The sequence below is a fragment of the Calypte anna genome, chromosome Z (assembly GCF_003957555.1).
Source record: "Calypte anna isolate BGI_N300 chromosome Z, bCalAnn1_v1.p, whole genome shotgun sequence".
Taxonomy (NCBI): Eukaryota; Metazoa; Chordata; class Aves; order Apodiformes; family Trochilidae; genus Calypte; species Calypte anna.
Genome location: NC_044274.1, coordinates 42,368,025 through 42,390,321, shown reverse-complemented (window position 1 = coordinate 42,390,321; position 22,297 = coordinate 42,368,025). Strand labels below are relative to the sequence as shown.

Here is a 22,297-nt window from a genome sequence, read left to right as displayed (position 1 = left end):
TCCCTCTTCTCAACATGCTTTGATTTGATGACATGATAAGAGCAGTTCTCACAGCAGTCAAATGGCCTTGCTAGCTGAGAAAGGGTGACGGAATGCGGACCTGCTGTTGTCAGCCCAGAGCTTGATTTACAAATGCTGGGGTGTATATGATCGGTCAGAAAAGGGCTCACTTGCTGTGCTCTAAATCCAACTGAGAAAAAAGTCCTTACAGTATACCTGCAAAGGGAACAGATGTTTTGCCTGAACTGAGCCAAATTCTGAGGCAACCTTCAGCAACTTAAAGGTCATATATTCAAAAAGGTTGTGTAGGACACATCATATAACACAGTACTTTTTACTGTTGATTGTAGACCAGTACTGTGTTGCATTCATGTGATCTAACACAGAACAAATATTTATCTGTTTTCATTAAAATTAATTGTAGGTCAGAGATTGTCACTCTGGTACATAGCTTTATATGTAATTATTATGTCAAACTCGACAAACTTCTGCCTGCTAAAACATTTGAAATAGTGGCTGACATAAGCAAGCAGGACTTTAATATCAAAGCCAGTAATTTTTTTCAACAGTGGAATAGTACACCTTTTAAAATCTTAACTTAAACCTATCTATAGAAGTTTTCTCTCTGTAGTTCCTGTTAGAAAATCACATACTAGACACAATGCTTCCAGCTTACAGTGCAAGTACAGTAGAATAAAACAGGCAAAATGTTGTCTAAATATCAAATGAGTTTATTCCATATAAATTGTGACTGTATGCTTCTACAATTTTTAGCAACAGCAGGCATAAATCGGTTGTATAACACCTTTAAGTGAAGGTGTATTTTCTTATATCTCTGCAAAAGAAATGGAAAAAAATAGGGTCTGGTAATGTTAAAATTGAATAAAGGAACTTAGTGATTTCTGCTGCCATTAAGAAGACTAGCCCTGAATCTGTGATATTCTGTTTCCTTGCATGGACTATATGTTTGGGTTTTTTTACTTGGGAACTGGCATCAGTTTTATTCTGTAATTATAAGTGTAATTCATGTGGGTAAAACCTGTAGGTTTACTGTAGATATGTCAGAATGAAAAGCTCTCCAAAACTATGTTTTCCTCAATCTTGCAAAGTTCCACATGCCCAGAGAGGCTTCAGCCATTCTAGGGGGAGCTGTATTCTACTTCCAAACTGTAGTTTCCAAAGCAGTAATTGTCTTTTGAGGAGGTTTTCTTTTCTCCCTGGTGCTTAACCTTGCAGAGAACAGCTTTGACCTGTTTCTGTAATATTAGGGATTCAGTAACAGAAACTTCAGTATTCACTTGCTTTATTTAAGGTGAACTTGGAAATATCTTATTTAAGGAGATCTTTTTTTTAAGGTTAATAATCTCTGCAGAGGCTCGGTTGAGGCAGAAAGTAAAATGCTGTGGATTGAGCCTTTATGGCTAATATTAAAATGGACATCTACTAAGACATTTGCTCTTTGTATGTACCACACTTTTAAGTGTAGTAGCTTAAATTTAAACTTAATGTTTTAATACTATTGCCTTACTGTGTTGTAGTTACCAATTTATTATGTAGCATTATTAATTTTACTTTTCAAAACTATGTTTAATTTAATAATATTTTAAATGGGAATGCCTAGGTGCCAATAGAAGTGAAAATTTCAAATAGATTTTTGTAGTATAATTAACTGATGAGAGGCTACAGGAGCAACAGCTAGCTGAGCAGTCTGACTTTATAGTTTTACTTTTTAACTTTTAACTGAAGTGGTCTACATATGTACTTAAAAATCTGTCAGTATTAAAGGTGCAGCCCTGTCATTTAAATACCAATAAAGCTGTAATTATTGGGCTATACAGGCAAAATAAGAGAAGACTTTTTAAGATTAAAAAAGCAAAGTATTAAAAGAAGTTATTTTTTTCCTTATACATTCCAAAATAAGAAGGATAAGTACACATCTTCTCCTTTTTAAGTGTCCTTTATAAATTTTCCAGAGCATTGTTTTTCTTGTTTCAGTTAAAATTTCAATTTGGGCTTGTATTTTGGAGTTACTCAGCAACAGGGTTTGTGCTCAGGGAAGTTGTCTTCATTTCAGGAAAAAAATTTGTGGTTATAGTCATCTGAAAAAAGTGAATTGAGTATAAAGTACCAAGAGTTCTTTGAGTTATTGTCACTGTTTATCACATACCAACAGTATTTTTTTTGGTTAAAAATATAAAACACAGCACCATATGATCTACTATGAAGAAAATTAACTCTGTCCTAGCCAGGTGCAGTACTGTGTGAAAGAGCAGGTATACAAGAGAGTTTACTCACCTGTATACCTTCTGCCAGACTCCTATTTAAGCCTTCATTGTCTTCCTCCAAACTTAGGTGATAAACTGGGCACATTCTTTAAGTATTGTTTTCTTCCCTTTCATTGCTGGAGTAGGGCCTCTCCTGCAGGAGAGTGCTGTTCAGATTATCTTGCATGTTTCTTGCATAGTATTATGGAGACAGACAGTATTTGGCCATTTTAAAGGATTAAAGCCATTGGGTTGTTTTTAACTAGTTCAGGAAGGTGGACTCTGGTATTCCTGCTGACAGACCAAGCTGCCTAGAAAATAGGATTGTAGCAAAGGCAAGGAATGCCAGCATGGAAAATTTACTGGCCGAAGTCTGGTTTTGGCAAGCAGGATGTAAATTAAGATAGTTCAGAGGCATGTTTCAATGACAGTGTTGCTGGTTGGGACTGAAGAAATTAAGATTCATTATTTAGACATCTTGATGACAACTGCGCATTGCAAGACAACCCCTAAATTGACTTAATAGGTATCGTTTTAAACTGACTGAGAATTGTGAGTTACACCTCCTCTAGGGCTATAAGTATGGAAGAATAGTACTTTCTTTTTTGGCTGCAGAAGATCACCGCAAAATGTTCCTACAATGTGTAGGAGAAATAGTAGCGAGAAGTTGCTTTTGTAATTGAGAAAAGTAGGACTGGAGCCCTGTGCATCCTTAATGACATACGTGGTTAAGTAATAAAGATAACAGTAACGTGTTACATCTCTTTCTTAAATGTGAAATCTAAGCTTCTCACAAAAGGTCAGATTTTGTGAATTCTTCTGAGGCTAATTCTCAGCATAACTTTGCTATTTGGGACACCTTTTGAACTCAGAAGTTTTGCTAATGGCACCTCTAGTCTTATTAAAGAAGATTTTGTTTTTCCCTGACTCTGTAGACCTTTGGAAACTCCATTAGAGTGTCTGATAGGACAGAGCAGAAGTCTATCACTGGGGCATGCTTTTCTTTTTAAATTCTCATGTGTGCTGTAGATCTTGTTCCTGTTTCTGAAAGCAGTCTTGCAAACCCACATTAGTTTGATGAGGTGTGAAATTGACAGTAACAGTTGGCTGGCAAGTGAAAGTGAAAAAGTTAGTGTCCAATCAGAAGAGCAATCCATGCTTTCTGGTGTTACCAAAGTGCTGGAAGAGAAGAGGCTAATTAATTGGGAAAAAAAAATTTAGAAAAGCTTTTGGTGATATTTCTCAACATGTGCCTATGTGTAAGTTTTCCGCTGACTACCGCTGGTACCTTATGTATAGCCTGGAGGACAAATCTGTAAGTTTTCTGTAATACTTTTAGGAGAATATCATGCTTATTAGGTAACACTAGCTATAGGATTCTTAAAAAAAACCCCAGAACAATGTGTAGGTCTTTTAGTGTGCCTCTTGTAGCTGAAAAGGTTTAACAGAGAGCCAAAGAAAAGGCTGAGAATTTAATGTCTATTAGATTTGACTTTATGAGCCACTCTAGGCAAATTGCTTAGTGACACTGATCTTTCAGAGGTGCTAAACACCTGTATCATCATTTAGCTGTTCTGGGAGTCATAATTGTTTAGTCTCTCTGAAGCTCAAAAGATGCATATTTCTTCATTTCTTTTGCAAAGTAAGGATGCTATGTGTTGGTAAGGTTAGTTTTGCTAACAGACCATGCTAAGACTCATAGGAAAAGATGATACTATAATGTGTTAAAAAATAAGCTTATAAATACTGCATATTAATGTAAATAATACTGAGCAGAAGAATCTGTTAATAACCTTGTCTTTTTCTGCTGTAACACCAGAAAAAATGATGGATTGTTATTAGAAATTTAATATCAGCTGACATCTTGTGACCTCTTGATCAATACAGTGTTGTTTTGCTTTCTTAACAAATTGTACTTCAGGCTTTGGAATGCTTAGACTTTTTCATATGTCCTTAATTAAGGCAACCAGATCAGAAGTCTCTGTCTAAGGGTTTAATAAGTAAGTGTAATGTGTATATAATGTGTATATCAGCTTGAAGATTTATAATTGAAACGTTATGTAGGCCTCTGCAGACAGATAATAAATTTTTTTTATTATTTCCTTTGGAATGAAATTCAAGATCATTTAAAAGGTTTTTAAGACCACTCCAAGCATAACATAGTCATGTGATCTTTGGCTCAGTAAAGCTTTGAGTAAATGAAGTACTGTATTATAACATGCATGCTTAGTCACAACAGCAAAATAATGTCAGGAAAAGTGTAACATTACTTCACTTTCAGGCAACATGTTTTTCAAAGTGTGTTACTGTGTGGTTTTAAAGTTGGCTGGTCTGGCTGAATGACACAGACTCGACCACAGTAGAAATTACATGCGAGACTGCATACCAAACGCATTAGGTAGAAATGTAATCCTGAATTTACAGTTCTATGTCTTGTATTGAAGCTTTTATACAAATGTCTTTCAGCTGTATTTGCTCTGAAAGTGTGGCTCTTCAGCTGCATCTCATGTGGCAAACAAGGCTGCTGTTCAGTGTTTTTGTCTTGTCACTGAAGCCTTAACTAATTTTAATATTTCTCATCCAGGGTGAGTAGTTTGAGGCTTTAAGGCTTAATTTTCATTCTGTATTTTTCTTCAGGCATTCATAAGGACAAAGATGAACCTCGGAGCTTCTCTGTCCTTGAGACTTTGAGGTGTAACTTGACAGCTTACCAGAACAAGCTGGAAGATACGTCTAATGAGGTAACGCTTGCAATTGTTTGGCTCTGAATGTATCGCCTTTGGCCTGCAGCAGTACCTACACTTTGCTTGTAAAAAAGGTCAGAAGAGTGTGAATGTTGAGTTGACAGCTTCACGAATACCCAAAGAAATAATCTCTGTCACTGCTTCTTCTCTAAGCTTGCCATACGACAGTGTAGTTTCACTTACATTTGGGGCAACAAGAAGAAGAGGTTTTTCTTTTTTTAAAAATTCTTTTTAGTTTAATTTAGCTTTGTTTTCTTGTTAAACCCATTGAGGTTATTATTTCGAATAAACAGTCAGGAAAACAAGCCAGTTGTATCTAGGACTTCAGGATCATTTAGAAATTGAGAAATGTAGACTGCAGTATTCCTAAATATGCAATACTTGAGCTTCAGCAATCATTGGTATCAGTTATGTAAGTGTGCATGCCACTGTACATTTTAAAAGTGACATAATTTTCTGGGATGAATGTGTTCATTATTAGGTCCCTCTTGGTGTTATTTTGAGGTCTTTTCAAGTAAAAGAGGACTGTGAAAATGCTCTAAGACAATAATGGAAATGTTTCAGTTTTGGAAGTCTTACCCTTGAAAAAAGTCACAATCTTGCATTTATTTTCTCATTTGTATTGCTAATGTGAATAAATCAAACCTCTTGGGTGTTAATTTTTTATGAATTTTTGTCTTTAAAGGCTGTAGATAGAAGTTAACTGCACTGTTAAAGCATTCTGTTCAAACTTGTAGTTAGCTTATCTTTGGATAAAGCTGGCAAATACAGACAGGCAAGGTGTGATACGATTATAAAAATGCCAGCACTGTTTTTTAATTTCTAGGCTATATCTTTTGCTTTGACAAATGCAGTCTACCTAGTCACTCAGCGTTTTGTGTGTTTTTTTAAATTTTTATTTTTATTTAAAAAAAAAAGAAACAAAAGTCTGAAGAAAAAGGATGTCGGCTTTGCCCCTTTTATTGGGGAAAAAACAGTCTCCCGCAGGACCTTTGAGTTTGTTCAAGGGGCACAAAAATAGGCGACCATGGAAACAATTATACTTCTGTAAACAGCAAGCAGTGTTAGGTCATTCCCAGTGAGATAAGAGAACCAGTGTATATAGTCATTATGACACTCTTCTGAGACCCAAGTCTGGAAGCTGCAGAGTAACTAGGAACACATTACCCACAGCGAATTGTTATCTGGGAGGAGGAATGTCACGTGGTAGGCAGCACAGTTGAGAAGTCGACTCAGCAGGCTTTGGCTTAGTGATGTGCTTTGTTGTGAAACTGTGCCAGAGACAGCAGTGGGGAGACCAAAGGGGTGGCTGCTAAGAAAGCAAGGAGAGTATTCTGACAGAAAGAACAATGAACTGTCCGGGAAAATAAATCGCAAGCAGAGCAGGACCAACTGATGACCTGCCACAAGACTTCCCAGTAGGACTGTGTGTGACTGACCCTGAAGTTGTCATACGGAGCCAGAGATCACAAGGCACCTCCATGGTGCACAGAAAGGGCAGTGGTCTGTCTTCCCACAACCCCCCAGATAATGCTGCTTTTGGCTTTTTATGTATTAGCTATGTTTAGTAGTAGAACTTTTTAATAATGCAATAAAGCACAAAGGGGCTATGAATGGCACTGTGCAATAAAAGCAGGATGCTATAATACACAGCAGTAAGGCTTTAGTTTTGAGTAATTATGTAGCGGTCCTTTTTATAGAGAGATTTTCAACAAGATTCCATCTATTGATTGAGTAATTAATATTTGTGTACACCTGTATGTATATATGAAATATGCTTGTAGGTATACATGAAATATGTCACGTGTCACCTTTAACTTAGTGTGTTAAGTATTAGGTTAAACTATCTCGTTGGCTTAAATAAATGAAAGATGTATAAATGTTTCTGGTTTTTTGACAGATAACAAGCTTTATGTTTTCTGTATAGTGCAGAGGCTACTGTATTTTTGGGAATAGAGAGAAGGCTAGTAAACCAACAAAAGGACTGGAAATACTCCAGTAGCATTCTATAATTTACTGTAATTATTTCTGCCAGGTTTCCTGATTTTTAGATCAAGTAATCTGATTTCCAAGGTTGTTTTTAGATTTGGTAAGTGGGTTATTTTACTTCTGAATTGCTCTGTAATACTTAAGTAGTGGCAGAAGTACACAAGAATATATTTATAATCCATGCTTTCTTTCAGACATTTGTATTGCTAGCCTCATCACTGGGTAACCAAAGATGCAAATTATAATGATGGGTTTTTATCTTTTTTGAAAATGGAAAATGAAACTAGTACACATTATGGTTGTGAGCTGCCTCTAAAGTGGTTGCTTGTAACACTGCAAGCAGGTCAGTTGTCACCATGCCTCTCAGGAGTAGTGCTGCTTTGTAGGGTTGTGTGACTACTATCCAATGCTTAGTGGAAAATACAAACCGTGCTTCTAGATGGACAGTTTCTGCAAATGGCCTCTCACTTTGAAAATTTGTTTTCCTAAGCCACTCCCCAGATCATAATCTGAAATTATTAAGTTATAGGTTCATTTCAAAGCCTGATTTTTTGATGCGTGTTTGAGAGTTAATGGAAAAGTTGATAAGGGGCTTAGTTTGGGATTCTGCCACTGCTATTTATCATAAATAATTTAAAAAGATCTAGTTAATGCTTTTGTAATGTACCTTATTTCAATTGTAAAGTGAACAAATATTGTCAAAAGAATTTAAAACAATTATTTTTTGCATTTATATACATAATTCTTCCTTTATGTTCAATATTTATGTAGCATTTCTGTAAAAGCCTGTTTGACCTCCGTATTTTTCACAGCTTGGAAAAATGAAGACTTTGTGTGCCAAGTTGAAAAAAGAACTTGAGATATCCAAAGAGAAATTGTGTACTTCAAGTCAAGACCTTAAGGTATGATTTCATGAGTTTAGCATATAATTTGAAGGTTCTTCAAAAGCTGTATTTCTGAATTGAAGGTATGTATTTTTCTTATCAGAATAAGTCTCTGTATTGCTGTATTCTGCTGAGCAGACCAGTTTACTTCACAAGCTTGTGTAGAAGCATGCCACTTTATTCTGGTTACTTCACCTCTGAAATAATTTGAAATTGATTTATCAATTTGCAAAATATTATTTTATGTTGAAATAAGCATATATGAATTTTTATCCTTTGTCCTGTATTTACATGTTCTTTTCAAGAAAAGGAGAGAATTAAATTATTTCTGTTTATGTGAAAGCACACTTTGTTAAGAATGTCCTTTTCTTTGTTTATTTTTTGTTTTGTTTGTGTTAATCAGAAAAGTTCATGCATGTATCAGGTGATCCTTACTAGCTGTACAATGTGCAGCCCAAGTTTTCTTAGAGTGAAATCTGCCTGGGAACTAATGAAAACACTTGCAAACTCTTTTCTTTAGTTTCAAGAAACTTTTTTTGACTCTGTTGGCTTACACATCACTCCTGTAGTGTCCTGTCTGCCTAATTCAGTGGCCAAGGAAATGAGGAACTCCTGAGATCATGATTAAATTCAATCTCCAGCTGGCAGTGTATTGTATCACTGCCAAAATAGAATTTGCCTACTCCCAGTCTTTCTCAGATTCTTTTGCTTGAGAGAGATATGCTGCTTTATCACGTCAGCTTATTCACAGATATTTCTGCAATATTCACTGAATATTCATATTAATTGATACTTGACCATGATGTCCTATCGTCTGATCTGAACTTCCTTTACTAATCTATGTTCAGAAGACTTAAGACTTCTGCTTTTGTTCCAGCATCTTTGTAGAGGCACCTAAATGCCACCTGTTGTAGCAGATACTTGTATTCTTCATGCATAACATGAATTTCCTGCACACAGACAGTGCTGGGTTTTATGCAGTACACCGGTTTCTGGTATCTTTACATTTTTTTGCAATAATAGTGCATATGTGAGAGAAAACCAAATCCATTCTGGAAACATTTGTGTTAAAAATTTAACATTACTTTAATATTGCAATATTTACATTAAGAAGAGTAAGATTTGTCATTGTCTGATGAATTTAGGAGCATTTTTCCTTTTTAAGCAGCTACGATTTTATTAAAAACCCCCACAAAACGAAAACCGAACAGTGCTTTCAGTTTGACCTGTAGCAAACTTTAGCAGTACTGGAAGTCCAATGCTTTTAGGAGAGGAAAGAATGTGCATCTGTCCTGTTCTTCTGAGCAATATTTTGTCTGAAGAGGGCTAGTATATTAAGTTCTTATTTACCTTGTCAAATGTGGTACTGCTAATGTACTCATGTCCATTTCTGATATTTAGTTTCTTCCCATGGTCAAACCACCAGATAGAGTCTTGATATTTTTCTGTGGTGCAGATAAAGAATACAGTGGGTAACAACAGCTGTGTTGCTGTGTTGCCTACTGACTCAGCTGTAACAGATCAGATTTACGTATGAAAGTTACGTATCTTTTCTCTAGCTTTGAGAGCATGTCCACTCTGCAGAGAGAAGATGCAGAGTGTTCTGCATCTTGGTTGTGGGGGTAGAGGGGACCATGAAGCTCACTGCATCATATGGCTTTTAATTCTCAGAGACGGATTACTGATGCTGCTGTGTTGCAAGCTGTGGGGAAAGGACTATTGTCAATTTTGAAATTCTGTGATTGACAAGATACATTCAGTTTAGCCTGAAGTCTTCTGAACACATGTGGCAATATGGCTGTTTACTTCCTCAGGTGTTAAACACTGGACTGAGGTAACATTTTATGGAGTAAAATTCTTACCAGCCCTTCTGTTCTGTGCCTCTGTTCTACAGGAAGCTCAGGATAACCTAGCGGATGCCAATAAAGAGTTAAATCATCTGCACACTAAGTGTGTAGAGAGAGAGACTTTAATAGGAACTCTAAAAATGGAACTACAGAATGTACAGCAGTGCTGGGAGAAGGAGAAAGTACGTGCCACAGAATTTGAAAACGAAATCCAGAAGCTTACCATGGCTTACCAGGAGGATATGGAGGTATTACCACAGACAAGATGACTGTCAAGAAGAGTCTTAATTTAATCTTGACTTTATACATTTACATACATCAGATGGTTACTCTTAGTCTTAACAGATTTATCCCGCAAAATCTGATTTTAAGATATGTACTTGAAATATGTATTTAATATCTACAAGGTATCAGGACATATCGGTGCTCCTTCCTTCTATATCAGAACTAATAGCTTAACCCTTGCAGAATTTTTAATTTTTGAACTGAGTTTATTTAAAGAGCTGCACTTGACAAACAATTAATTCTTTCAAATTGAATTTTAATAAAAATGTTTTACAGTTGGAGCATACAAAAATATTTTACAGTTGGAGCATACAGTGGTATACAGTGATGTGCTGTTAATTACTGACTCACATGGCAATTGATGCACAGCAAATGTGGAACTGAGGCATTTTTGCCTGCATGCCTATAAATTCTTCTTTGTGACCTGTTAGCTTACTGTGGTGTGCTATATGTAGGATTTCATAACTATTATCTTTCTCCTTATTTTTTTTTTACAGATGTTATTTGTGTTGCTTTTTGTCCCAGTAAAGCAGTTCTGTACCAACAATAGCAATGATGCACTTTATCATAGTTGTTGATCATATTGAGCTCATTACTTTCATGAATTTGGATATGGATGCCAACAGAATAAAAGGAAACATTCTTTCCACATCTTTTACAGTCTGGTATTTAAATAGTGTCCACATGAAGCAGCTGGAATTACTATACACATCAGATAATGATTAAAGTGAGGGAAACTAGAAGCCTGGCTGTATTGTAAAGTCAGCATGTCTACAACACCATGGTTGCAATCAACATGTGTGAATTGATTTTGGGTCTTGGGATCCTTTTTTCCCATGCCAAATGGCTATCATCCTTAGTTCATCACAAATTAAGCAAAAATGTAACGATGGTGTCACACTAGATTTTCCCTAGGGATCTAGGAGATCATCTAGAAAAAAGAAAAGCCAAACTTTTCAAATTTTTTTTATTATCAAAAATACCATGAAATAATTATGAGAAAATTCATCTAATTCTACTGGCAAGAGCTCAGAAAAAACATATTTCCCCATTTCAGCCATCCACAATTTCTTGACTTAAAGCCTCATCCAAGGTCCCTGGAAAACAATGGCAGCTTTTACAATGGCTTACTGACTTTGAATAAAGTTTCTGTTTCTTGTGGCTTTTGAGAAACAGCTCTCTGTTGTTATCTTAATTGAAGTTGCTAAGTTGCGTGTATGCAGTAAAACAGTGAGGGCTGGAATTTCTGTTGCATGCTATTGTTGCTAAGTTTATGCTTAACGAACATCAATTTATTTTACTGCTGACTTAAATTAGTGTAAATGAATGAGGGATGTGGAATTTACTGATGAAGATATAAGCCTGTTTTATCTAGCTGTTCAGTCACACATAACCATGCAAAATTGAGTTTTAGAAGACTTTAGAGTGACTGGGAGCGATTCGTGCTGCCAAGTTATCAGACAATATTCTGCGTGGTACACAGGTACTGAAAGTGGGTGCAGTTTGAATGTACCTGAAGCTGTTGGCATGAATGATTTACTGGAAGATCAGCATCTACCAATGGTGTGGAAATCTTATCTGCATCAGGTCATGGTTTTGACCACTGCAGGACTGGGCTTTTTAATTTATATACTGTCTCTAGACAAATTTTGTAGCAACTGTTGTCTTACTCTAGCTTTAAAATGTGTGATTGCAATTATTAACCAGAAATTTTGGAATTTTGAAAAGGTTTGAGAATGAGTTTTGTGGGCTTTCTTTTTTCAGATATGTGGAGCTCACATTACTACTCATACGATACATGTGTTTGGGTTCTGCACTGTTGAGATACAACAGTTAATTTTTCTTTTTGTCTCAGGAGAAACTAACCTTCCTTCATGGCTTATACCAGCATTTGGTAGCAGGCTGTGTGCTTATAAAACAACCAGAAGGCATCCTAGATAGATTCTCTTGGTCTGAGCTTTGTGCAGTCTTGCAGGAGAATGTTGATGCCCTGATCTTAGACCTCAGCAGGGCTAATGAGAAGGTAAGTGTCCTTAGGCACCAGCTACCTCTATTAAATTCAGTGACATTTGTCCACATCACAGTATCATTAAAAAGGACTGACATTCATCTTATTTCAAAAAGAATTTGGACGTTAATAATTCAATACCATTAATTATGGCTTGTCTACAACTCAGTTTGATGCCATTGCTGTGGGCATGTAAATGTGACTGAAGTCTGTATGAAGTCTCTAAGCTCCACTTTCTGTGCAGGACATGCTAATAGTACTAGCCAATATTAGCCACAGGGACCTAATTAAAAGAAAATAAATTAATCTTACTGATGAAGCAATTCAAAGAACTTAGTAATTTACACTAATAAAGCAAGTCTTTATTTTAGCATAAAACAGAAACAAAATGCGCTCACTCGAAGAACATCATCTTTAAATTATATATTTATGACTCAGAGGTACTATGTAAAAAGTGACGTGTTTTTTTGGTTTAAATACAACTTTTGGATCATGAAATTTAATTCATAAATACAACAGAAAATTTATAAAACATTTTTATTAAAATGACAGTATTTGATTAAGGGAGAAGCTGTACTTTTCTGAATTATTTTAATATGAGTAAGCTTACATGGCCTTTCTCCCAAGAAATCCCTGTGTTTTTAGAACAGTAAAGATCTCTCTTTATATAATTTAAACTAGCACCACAGACTAACATGTGCCACTCAAGAATTTTAGTTCATGTTCTGACTCCACTGATCAGAACAGTCCAACAGTTTAGTAGAGTGGCTTCATGTCTTGGCTGCTCTGGTATTTTGATTTGGAGGCACAGGAAGGGAAAAGCTCTTTTGGAGATTTCTCATCAGCTGGAGTTGTGACCACTCTTCTGGCCTAAGGAAGGGACAGGGCTGCTTACAGTGAATAGTTTCAACTCTGCCCATCATTTAGTAAATACCCCATCAGTCAGTGGAAATTACTAAAGGGGGACATATAATCCAGATTATACATCTTAGATACAGATTTCTGATTTCCTTTTGAAGTAGGGGAGGAAAGAGAATGGAAGGAAATGGAGTGAACACATTGTTGAAAGTGTTTGAGGGAGTTAGTTCTTACTGTTTCTTGCTTTTTAATTTAGTATGATTATTGAGGTGATTGTGAGGTCTCCAGGGCTCTTTTCATATGTATGCTTACCACATTTTCAGGGATTTGAGGCAGTGTTTTTGCCTGTGTTGTACCTGCTTTCTGAGAATAAAATTTTTCTCCTGCAGCTTTTTGTGATGTATGTTGAAGGTATCTTGCTGATATTATCTAGTAACAAAGTGTAGGTATGTGTATTTAGAGATCATTGTTTGCTTGATTAATTTATCCATTTAGTTTCATGTGAGCTGCAGAGTTAAACAACTGAGTGAATCCCCTCATGCTTGTTGAAAACACATCATAAACTAGCAAACTTTTGAGAAAAACATTCTGTACACTAATACTACATGAAATTATTTTAATACTTAGTATATGGAATGTCTTTCTGATAAAACAAAAAAATTAAGTGCTGTTTATTGCTTGTAAGCCTTGCAAACTGCTACAGGGCTAGCATACACAGATTACCAATTTAACAGGACAAATTAACTTGTTTCAAGAAAATTTGAGAAGTGTTTGATTCAGGTTTTCAACAAAGACAGCAAAAGATAGCTACATTGTCATCTGAGGTTGGCAAAACTGAAATGCCAAGTAAGGAAAATTCATTATTCTGAATATTTGACTAAGTAATCTGTTGTAAAAGGCTATTACTTAATAAAGATGTTGAAGAAATGATGACTTAAATTTTATGCTGAAATAGTACATGCTCAAATAATATCTACAGTTGAAGTAAAAAGGTGTTTTGAGTTGTAAAGAAATGTTTTTTAAATTCTTGTCACCTAGATATCTCACCTAGAATATGTTTGCAAAAGCAAGTCTGATACTATAAAAGACCTTCAGCAGAGCCAGAAAGATGCTTTTAGCAAAATGGTTGAGCAGATGAAAACACAGGAAAGCTGTTGGCAGAAACAAAAAAAGTACCTGGAACAGCATTACTCAAGTCTCCTTGGGGAAGTTCATGCAAGGGCACAGGTATGGTACTGTGAAGTTCTGATTTCTTTTTTTTTTTTTTTTTATTCCTCCCTTGTAAATATTTAATGGTTTATCTCAGCAGTTTAAGCTCCTAGCAAATTCAAGATTGTTTTGGAATTTTAGTATATCTTTCAATTAAAAAAAGAAAACAAAACACAACAAATAAAAACAAAACAAAAAAACTGGCAATGTACTCACTACATTTAGACAAGCTTCACTTATAACAAGAAATAAATGACTTTGTTAAAACATTCCAGAAACTAGTTGCTTGATTTGGTCTAGCAGTTACTGGTGATTCTGAGAATTTTATAGGGCAGAAGTTACTTTTTCAGTGTCACACTTTGCAGAGACTCTGTAGAGTAACAGTAAAGTGGTGTCATCTGAGGATAAATGTAGGTATATACATTCTGACTCTAAGAGCCAGTTAGCAGTTAGTGTGGTGGATTTCTACAGTATTAAAGGACTTTGATACACAGGTACTACAGTGAGCTGTGCTTCAAAAGTGTAAGACTTGTCACTCATTCTTAGTAAAATTATCTGCAGTCTGAAATTTTCACTGTTACTCTACAACCACAATTTATAGTCCCATTCTTTTATATGTATTTCACTTAAAAATGTGGTGAAGTTGGGGAAATAAACCTTATTTTTGTGACTGCCATCTGAAACCTCACTAGAAGGCTGTATTTCACTCAAATTTGGGGTTTGGAAGTCTTTGAAATCAGAAAATTGTACTTATGCAGTGTTCTTTAGACAGGACAATTTATGGCAGTTTCTTGGGAGTGAGCTGAAGCCTTGTATCTAATTTTGCCTGGTATTTACGTATCACATTAAATCTTGGCAATGCTAAAAGCCCCCCTATGAGTGGAATAAGTGGTATCAAAACTTATACCAAATTCCTTCAATATACTGTAGTTTTGTCTTATGAAATCATTGCCAAAAAACCTACTTTTCCTTCCTTTTCTGTTCAGATATCATAGGGTCCATGAATGCCTGCTGTTAGGGCTGTCCTAATCCTGAATACTTGCTTTTTGTGAGCCTTGACTTCCTTTTTACCTCTTGCACTTTGAGCCTGTTGGTCATTTTGTCTGCATGATGACAGTTCTGTTGCATCAGAGGTGTACAGGCAGATGAATGTTGTAGCCTTATTTCCATAGCAAACAAGGCAAGATGCTCCAGAGTTTACAGACTGTCTTCAAAGACTCTTAGATGCTCCAGAGTGACGGTGTCTGCATAAAGATACAGAATGCAATATTTAAGTTATTTTACCAGGCATTATTAATTACATTTTATAGGAAATGTATAATAAGTGGAAGTGAAATATAATTTTGCCAGTATTTCGTACTTCATCGTAGTGCTGTGGGTCTCATCACTCTAGGGCCTTTGTTCTAGATGAGGAAACCTTTGCAATTTGCTTTACTTTTCCATCCAGAGATCTGAGTTAATTACAAACAGTGTAATGATCCAAAGAATCTTTTATAGGTATTAGTTCCTTTCTGGAAAAGGAAGACAAGTGATTTTTGCTGTCCTGCATAAAGATAAGGGTACATCATAGCACACATCCTTTTGTTTGCAACTTTGTCTTCAGCCAGTGTTCCATGATGCCTTCTAGTTTTGTTCTCTTAGAAATGCAATAAAAAGTTAGGGCTTTTTAGAATGGTCTCCTTACGATTAAAATGTTCACATCACAAAATCTGGAGGTTTTTGTAGGAGTGACACCTGCCACTACTTCTATCCCAGCTAGTACTTTTCAGAATCCCTGACTCTGAGGTAGGCTCTCTGGATGTTAATAAATACAACTTTGCAGCTGTTACTGTAGGTCAGATAAATGGTGTGATCAGAAAGGAGTTTCACTGTTTTTCTGTAGGGCAGAAATTCTCAGAGTGGCCAGATCACCGATCAGCAATAAACAAGGCACTCTATGAACACCACCTTTCTTTGTCTGTCATCTCCATGTTTGGAGAAGCAATGGAGCTTAAAATGTATATAAATCCTTTTTCCCCTGCCTTTTGTGGAAGGAGTGCAGTCCTCTTGATCTGATAGTATGCCATTTTCAAAATATTACCATGCCTGTTCCTTAGCCCTGCACATTTTATTCAGACTGTGTACGGTCTCATAGGAAATGCTCTCTGAATTTTAACCATCAGTTATTGTTTGTTTATTATGTAGACATATATTAATCTGTCCCCATTTTTTGTGGAAACCACTTAAAATGGAAGTGCAAAACATGTTGTAAGAGAAAAATCCTGTAACTACTTGAAAAATACTAATTTCAGAAACAGAAAAGTAAAAGACTAGCTAAATTGTGAAGGGAAAAAGTTTACTAGGGAGAAAAAATAGTTTCTTTTTTTGTTTTTGGTTTTTGTTTGGAAGCATTGCTTTTTTTACAGTAAGGCAGGTGAGTTAGCTATGGTATCTTGCTATTGTATCAAAAGTCAGTGCGATCAATGCAAAATGAGGAGAAACCCATGTAATTATGCACCCTGTGGGTGTCTTTCATAGGCTTATCTGATCCATGTACTTAAAACACAGAAAGGAAATGGACAGTGGTGTTATTCATTATATGTATGTATGAAGGTAGGAAAATAAAACAGCTGAATCACAGGAAAAGTCATAGTGAAGTCATAGTGCTATTACATCTCTGCTTTCCAGTTCATTTTCATGCTATGTTAGAGAGTAAGGACCCTGTAAGAAGTAGGGTAAAGTTGTGTTGCTAGTAGCATCTAATTTTTTAGTAAGGATTCTTGCAACCTCCCCATCATTGCAAGTCAGTGAAGTATCCCTCAAAGCTCAAAGACTGAACCAAGCCTGCCAATATTTAGAAAAATAATTCTATGCCCCTTTTAAGATCTGTGTTTTTCAGCTTCTAAGAAAACACCTGAAACAGTGTGGGGGAAGACAAAAGCCATTATTAGCCTTTAAAAACAAAAGGCATGTTTTCTTACAAAATTTATACATTTCTGTAGTCAGAGATTGTCTTGTTCACTTTTGCATATTACCATATAAATATAAGCATAAAAATACCAAGCTTTTTTTTTTAAAAAAACAAGCTTTAATTAGCCAGAGCACTGTATGTTGATTTTGCTGCCCACCAACCCTGTAGGGATCATACTTTGTTTACTCAGATATTGCCCTTTCACCTGTGATGGCCAGGAACCATAAGTTGCTTTCTAAATTCAGCTTACCTTTTCAGTTGCTTCCAGTCATGCTATCAGTTTTTTTTTTTTCTGTAAAAATCAAACAGTATAAATAATGCAATAGCACTGAAAGTCTTGTATATGTTCATACTTAATTTTAGAGTAATAAAGTGACACAAACCCTATAAATAGCAGTTTGTAATTAAATTTCTTATCTACTCTATTTTTGTATCACTGAGAGTATTCTAATAGCACTACAAATTCTTTCTCTTCCAAAAAAATAACATATTTATTTGGTAGTTCAAAACTGACTAGGGTCCAGCTCTATAGAAGCATAGAATCCTTTATTTCTATTGTAGGAGTAGCTATGGTTTGGGGTTTTTTGTGTTTGTTTTGTTTGTGGTTTTTGCTTTTTTTCTTCTCTCTCTTTTCTCTCTCTGTTGTGCTTGGTGGATGGAGGAGGAAGAATTAACTAGGGGTGCCCTCCTTCCCATTTTCCTGGGACCTGTACCAAATAGAACACATGGGAATGTGACTAAATGACACCATTTTACTTTACTTTTGGTCACTGCTAACGGGAAAAATTTCACCCCATAATAATAACTCCATAATTTTTAAACAAAATTGCTTATAGCTCTAAGAGAGGTTGTCAAAAGCTTTGCATAATCCTTCTTTGTCATTCCATTCATGTTTGTCCTACTGTGTCCCTGTATTGTAACTGGAGCATAAGCATTTAACTTGAGCTTGTGGGTTTCTTGTGAACAGGGCCTAAAATTTCTTTTCTGCTTATACCACTGGATCCTGTTTAAATGTAGCCTCAAGTGGTTATTCCAGTCACAGGGTAGTGTCATGCATCGAGAAACCAGTCTAAGTCTCTGAGGTCTCATTTGAGTGTGTTGATTCCTTTTCAAGAACTGTACATTATAAAAAACCAACCACTCTGCACGGTCTGACCCGAGTCCTGGCTTTCCCCAACTCCTACTGTCTTCATTTTGCTACGCTGATTTACTGTTTTAAATCTCCCCCTATTTTGGGGCATAGAGAGGAAAAGGAAAAACAGTTTGCAAGTTGAAAATCTGTAATATGCTAGTGAAAAAAAAATCTGTATTACTCTTTCTTTTGAAAACTCAGTTCTGTATGAGACCTAATTAATCTATGAATATATAAGTAGGGGGTTGATTACAAAGTAATTAAGAGATCACCTTTACTTCCCCTTTCCCAGCTGCTGCCAATCTGTTTAGGTTTGTCTTCCAGGCTATTCTTTCTTTTATCATGCGCTTATACGCTAACTTTTTTCCCTGCTTTTAAGAGCTATATTCTTTCTGAAATGAGAGCATGTGATTGCTTATTGTTAAGCTAGCTCATAAAACTGTTTTGTGGGCAGCCAGATACTGCTAAGCCTTCTGTAAGATATTGCAGTGGTGGTGTATTACTGTGAGAGATCTGGAGCCCATTTGTAGTTGAAGATTTTGCGAATTTTCCTCATACTAATGATTAGTTTTCCAATATCCACTTCTGTAACTGTTTACTAGAAGAGATACTTTGTAAACATTGCTAGTAATTTTTATTCCTTTAGTGTGTTGTTTTAATCTGAAAAAATTTTCTGTTAGCTGTTGTCTAGATAAAATTATTTTGTTATTTTAATATAATTCTCCTAGTTATTATTTCTTTTGGTCATGTTTGTTTGGTCACCTTATCCTAGGAATTCCAAGAAACAGCAGAGAAAAACAAGGACAAAGTTTATGCCCTTGAAAGAAGATGGGAAAAATTGGGTCTTGAAAATATTTCTGTGAAAAATACATTACTGCAGGTTCAAAAGGAGCACTCATCTCTCCTGGTAGCATGTGCGCTGCTGGCAGGTGCCCTGTATCCTCTCTATGGCCGATCATGTGCTATGTCTTCCCAAAGAGACTTTCTTCAGGATCAGGTCAACATTTATGAATTGGTGAAACAGGAGATTAGAACCCTAGTTCATGCCCTGTCTGATGTAGAGGAAAAAAATCAAGACGAAGCAAAACTAAAGAGAAGAAAATTCTTTGGCCTGATTCATGTGTTCCGAAGAGGTGTGATTGCAGTTTTGGCAGCTAACAGACTCAAGGTTTTAGCACAGTCTTCCAATTCTCTCTTCTCCTGGGCAAATGACTTCAAAGGAGGCATCGGAATTCTAGTTTGTATGGGAGACTCTAAAGGAAAGCATAATCTGTCAAGTAAGATAATTGTTTTGTTCTTTGGTAAACATTATGTCAAATTACATGGTTAGTGAATAACAAATAGCAGTGTTATTAATAGATCGGAAAGACAAAATTAGTAACATTTTGACAAATGTAATTTCTGGATTTATGATTTTTGGATGTCTTGACAAGTATGATTTCCCCTAAAAGGAAATGTTTAGCTGTAGAGCACTGAGAGAAAAGTTATAACTACACATGTCAGCTTGTACTGTTTATGAGCTCATATCCATGACGTGTATTACGGATTTCAGAACTAGATGGTACTGCATCTTCTTTGTGGTAAACATTGTGTAAGGCTCTTAAATGATTGACCATCAAGACATTTTTTAAAAAATATATTCTCTCTACTTTTATTAATAACTTTTTATACTTATTTCCTACTAAAAATGCAAAAAGTTATTTTCTGCTCAGGTAAAATATTAGTATAGAATTTCTATATTTATCATCATAGATTATATAGTCTTCCTGTCCCTTACTGTTACCAGACCAGCTCAACTACCCCTTACCAAGGATAAATGGCATAAAAAATCTTTTGCACACTAGAAGTTCCATCTATTTTTTTTGTTTAAGTAGTTCTAAAAGCACACTTAATACAGTCTAATTGGTCCCGAAAGAAGAATTAGTTTGAGACTTACATACTTAGTTTTGCTTAATTTCTGAAAGAGATGGAGATAGTAATTTGCCTAATCTAAGTTACTCAGTTTTTACTTCTAGCTACAATTCTGTTTCACAGGTCATGAAGAGGAACAAATTCAGTATGTTGAAGCACTCAGCTGGTTTACTAGCTCTAATCTCCTTGCTGCAATAATCAGTTCTGTCACTGAATTACAGGATATTATTAACCAAACAGGTAATTTAAAGCATGTATTCATATGTTAGAAGACAAAAAAAAAAAAAAAAAAGGTAATCAATTTGGCTACATAATTTCAATTTTTAGAATTTTATCTGAGATTTTCTGGATCGAATCTCTGGAGAGATGTATTGCTGGAACAGAATAATTTTCTTTAACTGATGATATGATACCTCATCATTATGGTATATAGAATCATGGAAACAAAAGGCTGGAGAGTGCATTAGAAAGCATATAAACTGGGTGGCCTGCTTTGAAGAGAGGAATAAAAAAAAAAGAAAATCACCACCACACTAGTAGATATTTGTCTAACATGTTCTTAAAAGCTGCCAATAAAGTAATATTTACAAGCTTCTTAGTTATCTTGTTCTATGTTCCTAATATTAAAAAAATATTTTGCTGAAGCTCAACCCATTTTTTTTTTCATACAGAAATTCTGCAGAATTCCTGTATCATTTATCTGCATATTTCATAAGTGCAGGCCCTAAAACTGGCACATATGCAGCCGAGGATGTTACCTCTGCTGACTGACAGGAACTAATTTTCTGCTGCATTTTCCATGATATGGAACCAGAATTTCCAAATCTGGAAAACAGTTGAATTTGATAAATGCTATTTTCATCTGGTTTACTTGCTATTTTATGGGGGGGTGGGGTGTGTGTGTGTGGTTTTATTTGCTTTGTTTGTTTTACCCAGTGTATAGCACACCTTATTTTATATCTCTACTGTGTTTCTTCTCTAATTATATGCTTAATTAGATTTTTTTTCTAGATTCTGTAATTTCCTTAGTCCTTTCTTGTACAGAATTCTGCTATGTCTGTGGAAAATTTTAGTGCCACTTTCTGGAATTGTCACCTCTTCTATACTAGCTGTTAACTGTCTATCTTAATTGCATTTCAATGAGGGCTGATGTAAGATCTCACTCGGTTCTTCTTCATTGCTGTCATTCTTCATTGTTTGGCATCTGGTAGCTTGGAGTCCCAACAATTCTGTCACAGAATACAGCATATTAAAGGAAAGAAAATTTATATGATAAAGGGAAATAACAGGACAGATAGGTGATGCATTTCCCAGAAGCCTGAACAGTAAAGTGGTACCAGCAGTCAGCCTTTGAATCAAAAGTGTTGTGATTCAACTTCGGGTGCTCTTTTCTTTGATTATCCTGTTTTCAGTACCTTAAATTTACAGTCTCACAAAACACAGTTTGAACAGTTTGTGTTTCAGAATATTTATGGGGCTTACACTTAAATTTTTCCTGTGTGTAGTGTTGAGTAAGAAAACAGAAAACTGAAAAAAGAATCAAGAGGAAGTTTACAGCAGCACTGATCTGCTGGAAGTGACTCGTAAGAATAACCTGAACGTCATGACAGTTTGCTGTATTGCAAAATGACAGAATTGTCATGAACTTTGGTACCTGATATCTTGACATTCAACACAGTTTTGATGTTAAGAATTAGGAGAAGCTGTGCTGAGAATATTATGACCGTAGTCAGTTTGGTTATTCTTTCAAAGCTTATTTCTGTTTTAAATCACTTCCACACAGCCTCAAGTTTTAACTGTGTTACCTGGAATGCTTTGCTTGCGAGATCAAGAGCCTCGCTGGAACCTTTAGTTCAAAAAATAGTTATAAATGATTTGAAGTTCGATAAGAAATTTCCAGAAGTATGGAAGTGATAAGGCTTAAAGGAATATATTTAAAAGAAAGCTTGCATACTTAAGAAATTTTGTTCTGCAAGTCACATTTCAAATAGAATTTAAACCTTTGAACTGACTTAAATTAATTTGAATTGAAAAGAGGAAAAATCAGGCATCTCTCTTCAGACCTTTAAATAATGGCAGTTCCAGATTAAAACTCACATTACAGGAGAGAGTAGGCAGAGGAAGGTGCTGTCTAGATCTACAGCATGGAATGGTTTGGTGTCTTAGAAAATGCTTTTAAAGATGTCTAAGATCTAAGGAACCATTAGAGGCAGTTA

At 35.6% G+C, this 22,297-nt stretch overlaps 1 protein-coding gene across 1 annotated transcript in view; it reads left to right on the top strand.

The window, feature by feature from the left end:
* Nucleotides 1–22,297, top strand: part of LOC103530665 (coiled-coil domain-containing protein 171) — a 107,546-nt gene that overhangs the window by 51,160 nt on the left and 34,089 nt on the right. Inside the window, exons 11-17 of the mRNA XM_030467599.1 lie at nucleotides 4,902–5,005; nucleotides 7,810–7,899; nucleotides 9,776–9,976; nucleotides 11,869–12,036; nucleotides 13,918–14,106; nucleotides 18,943–19,447; nucleotides 20,205–20,321. Coding sequence (XP_030323459.1) covers nucleotides 4,902–5,005; nucleotides 7,810–7,899; nucleotides 9,776–9,976; nucleotides 11,869–12,036; nucleotides 13,918–14,106; nucleotides 18,943–19,447; nucleotides 20,205–20,321 — 1,374 coding nt within the window. The remainder of the gene's footprint in view (nucleotides 1–4,901; nucleotides 5,006–7,809; nucleotides 7,900–9,775; nucleotides 9,977–11,868; nucleotides 12,037–13,917; nucleotides 14,107–18,942; nucleotides 19,448–20,204; nucleotides 20,322–22,297) is intronic.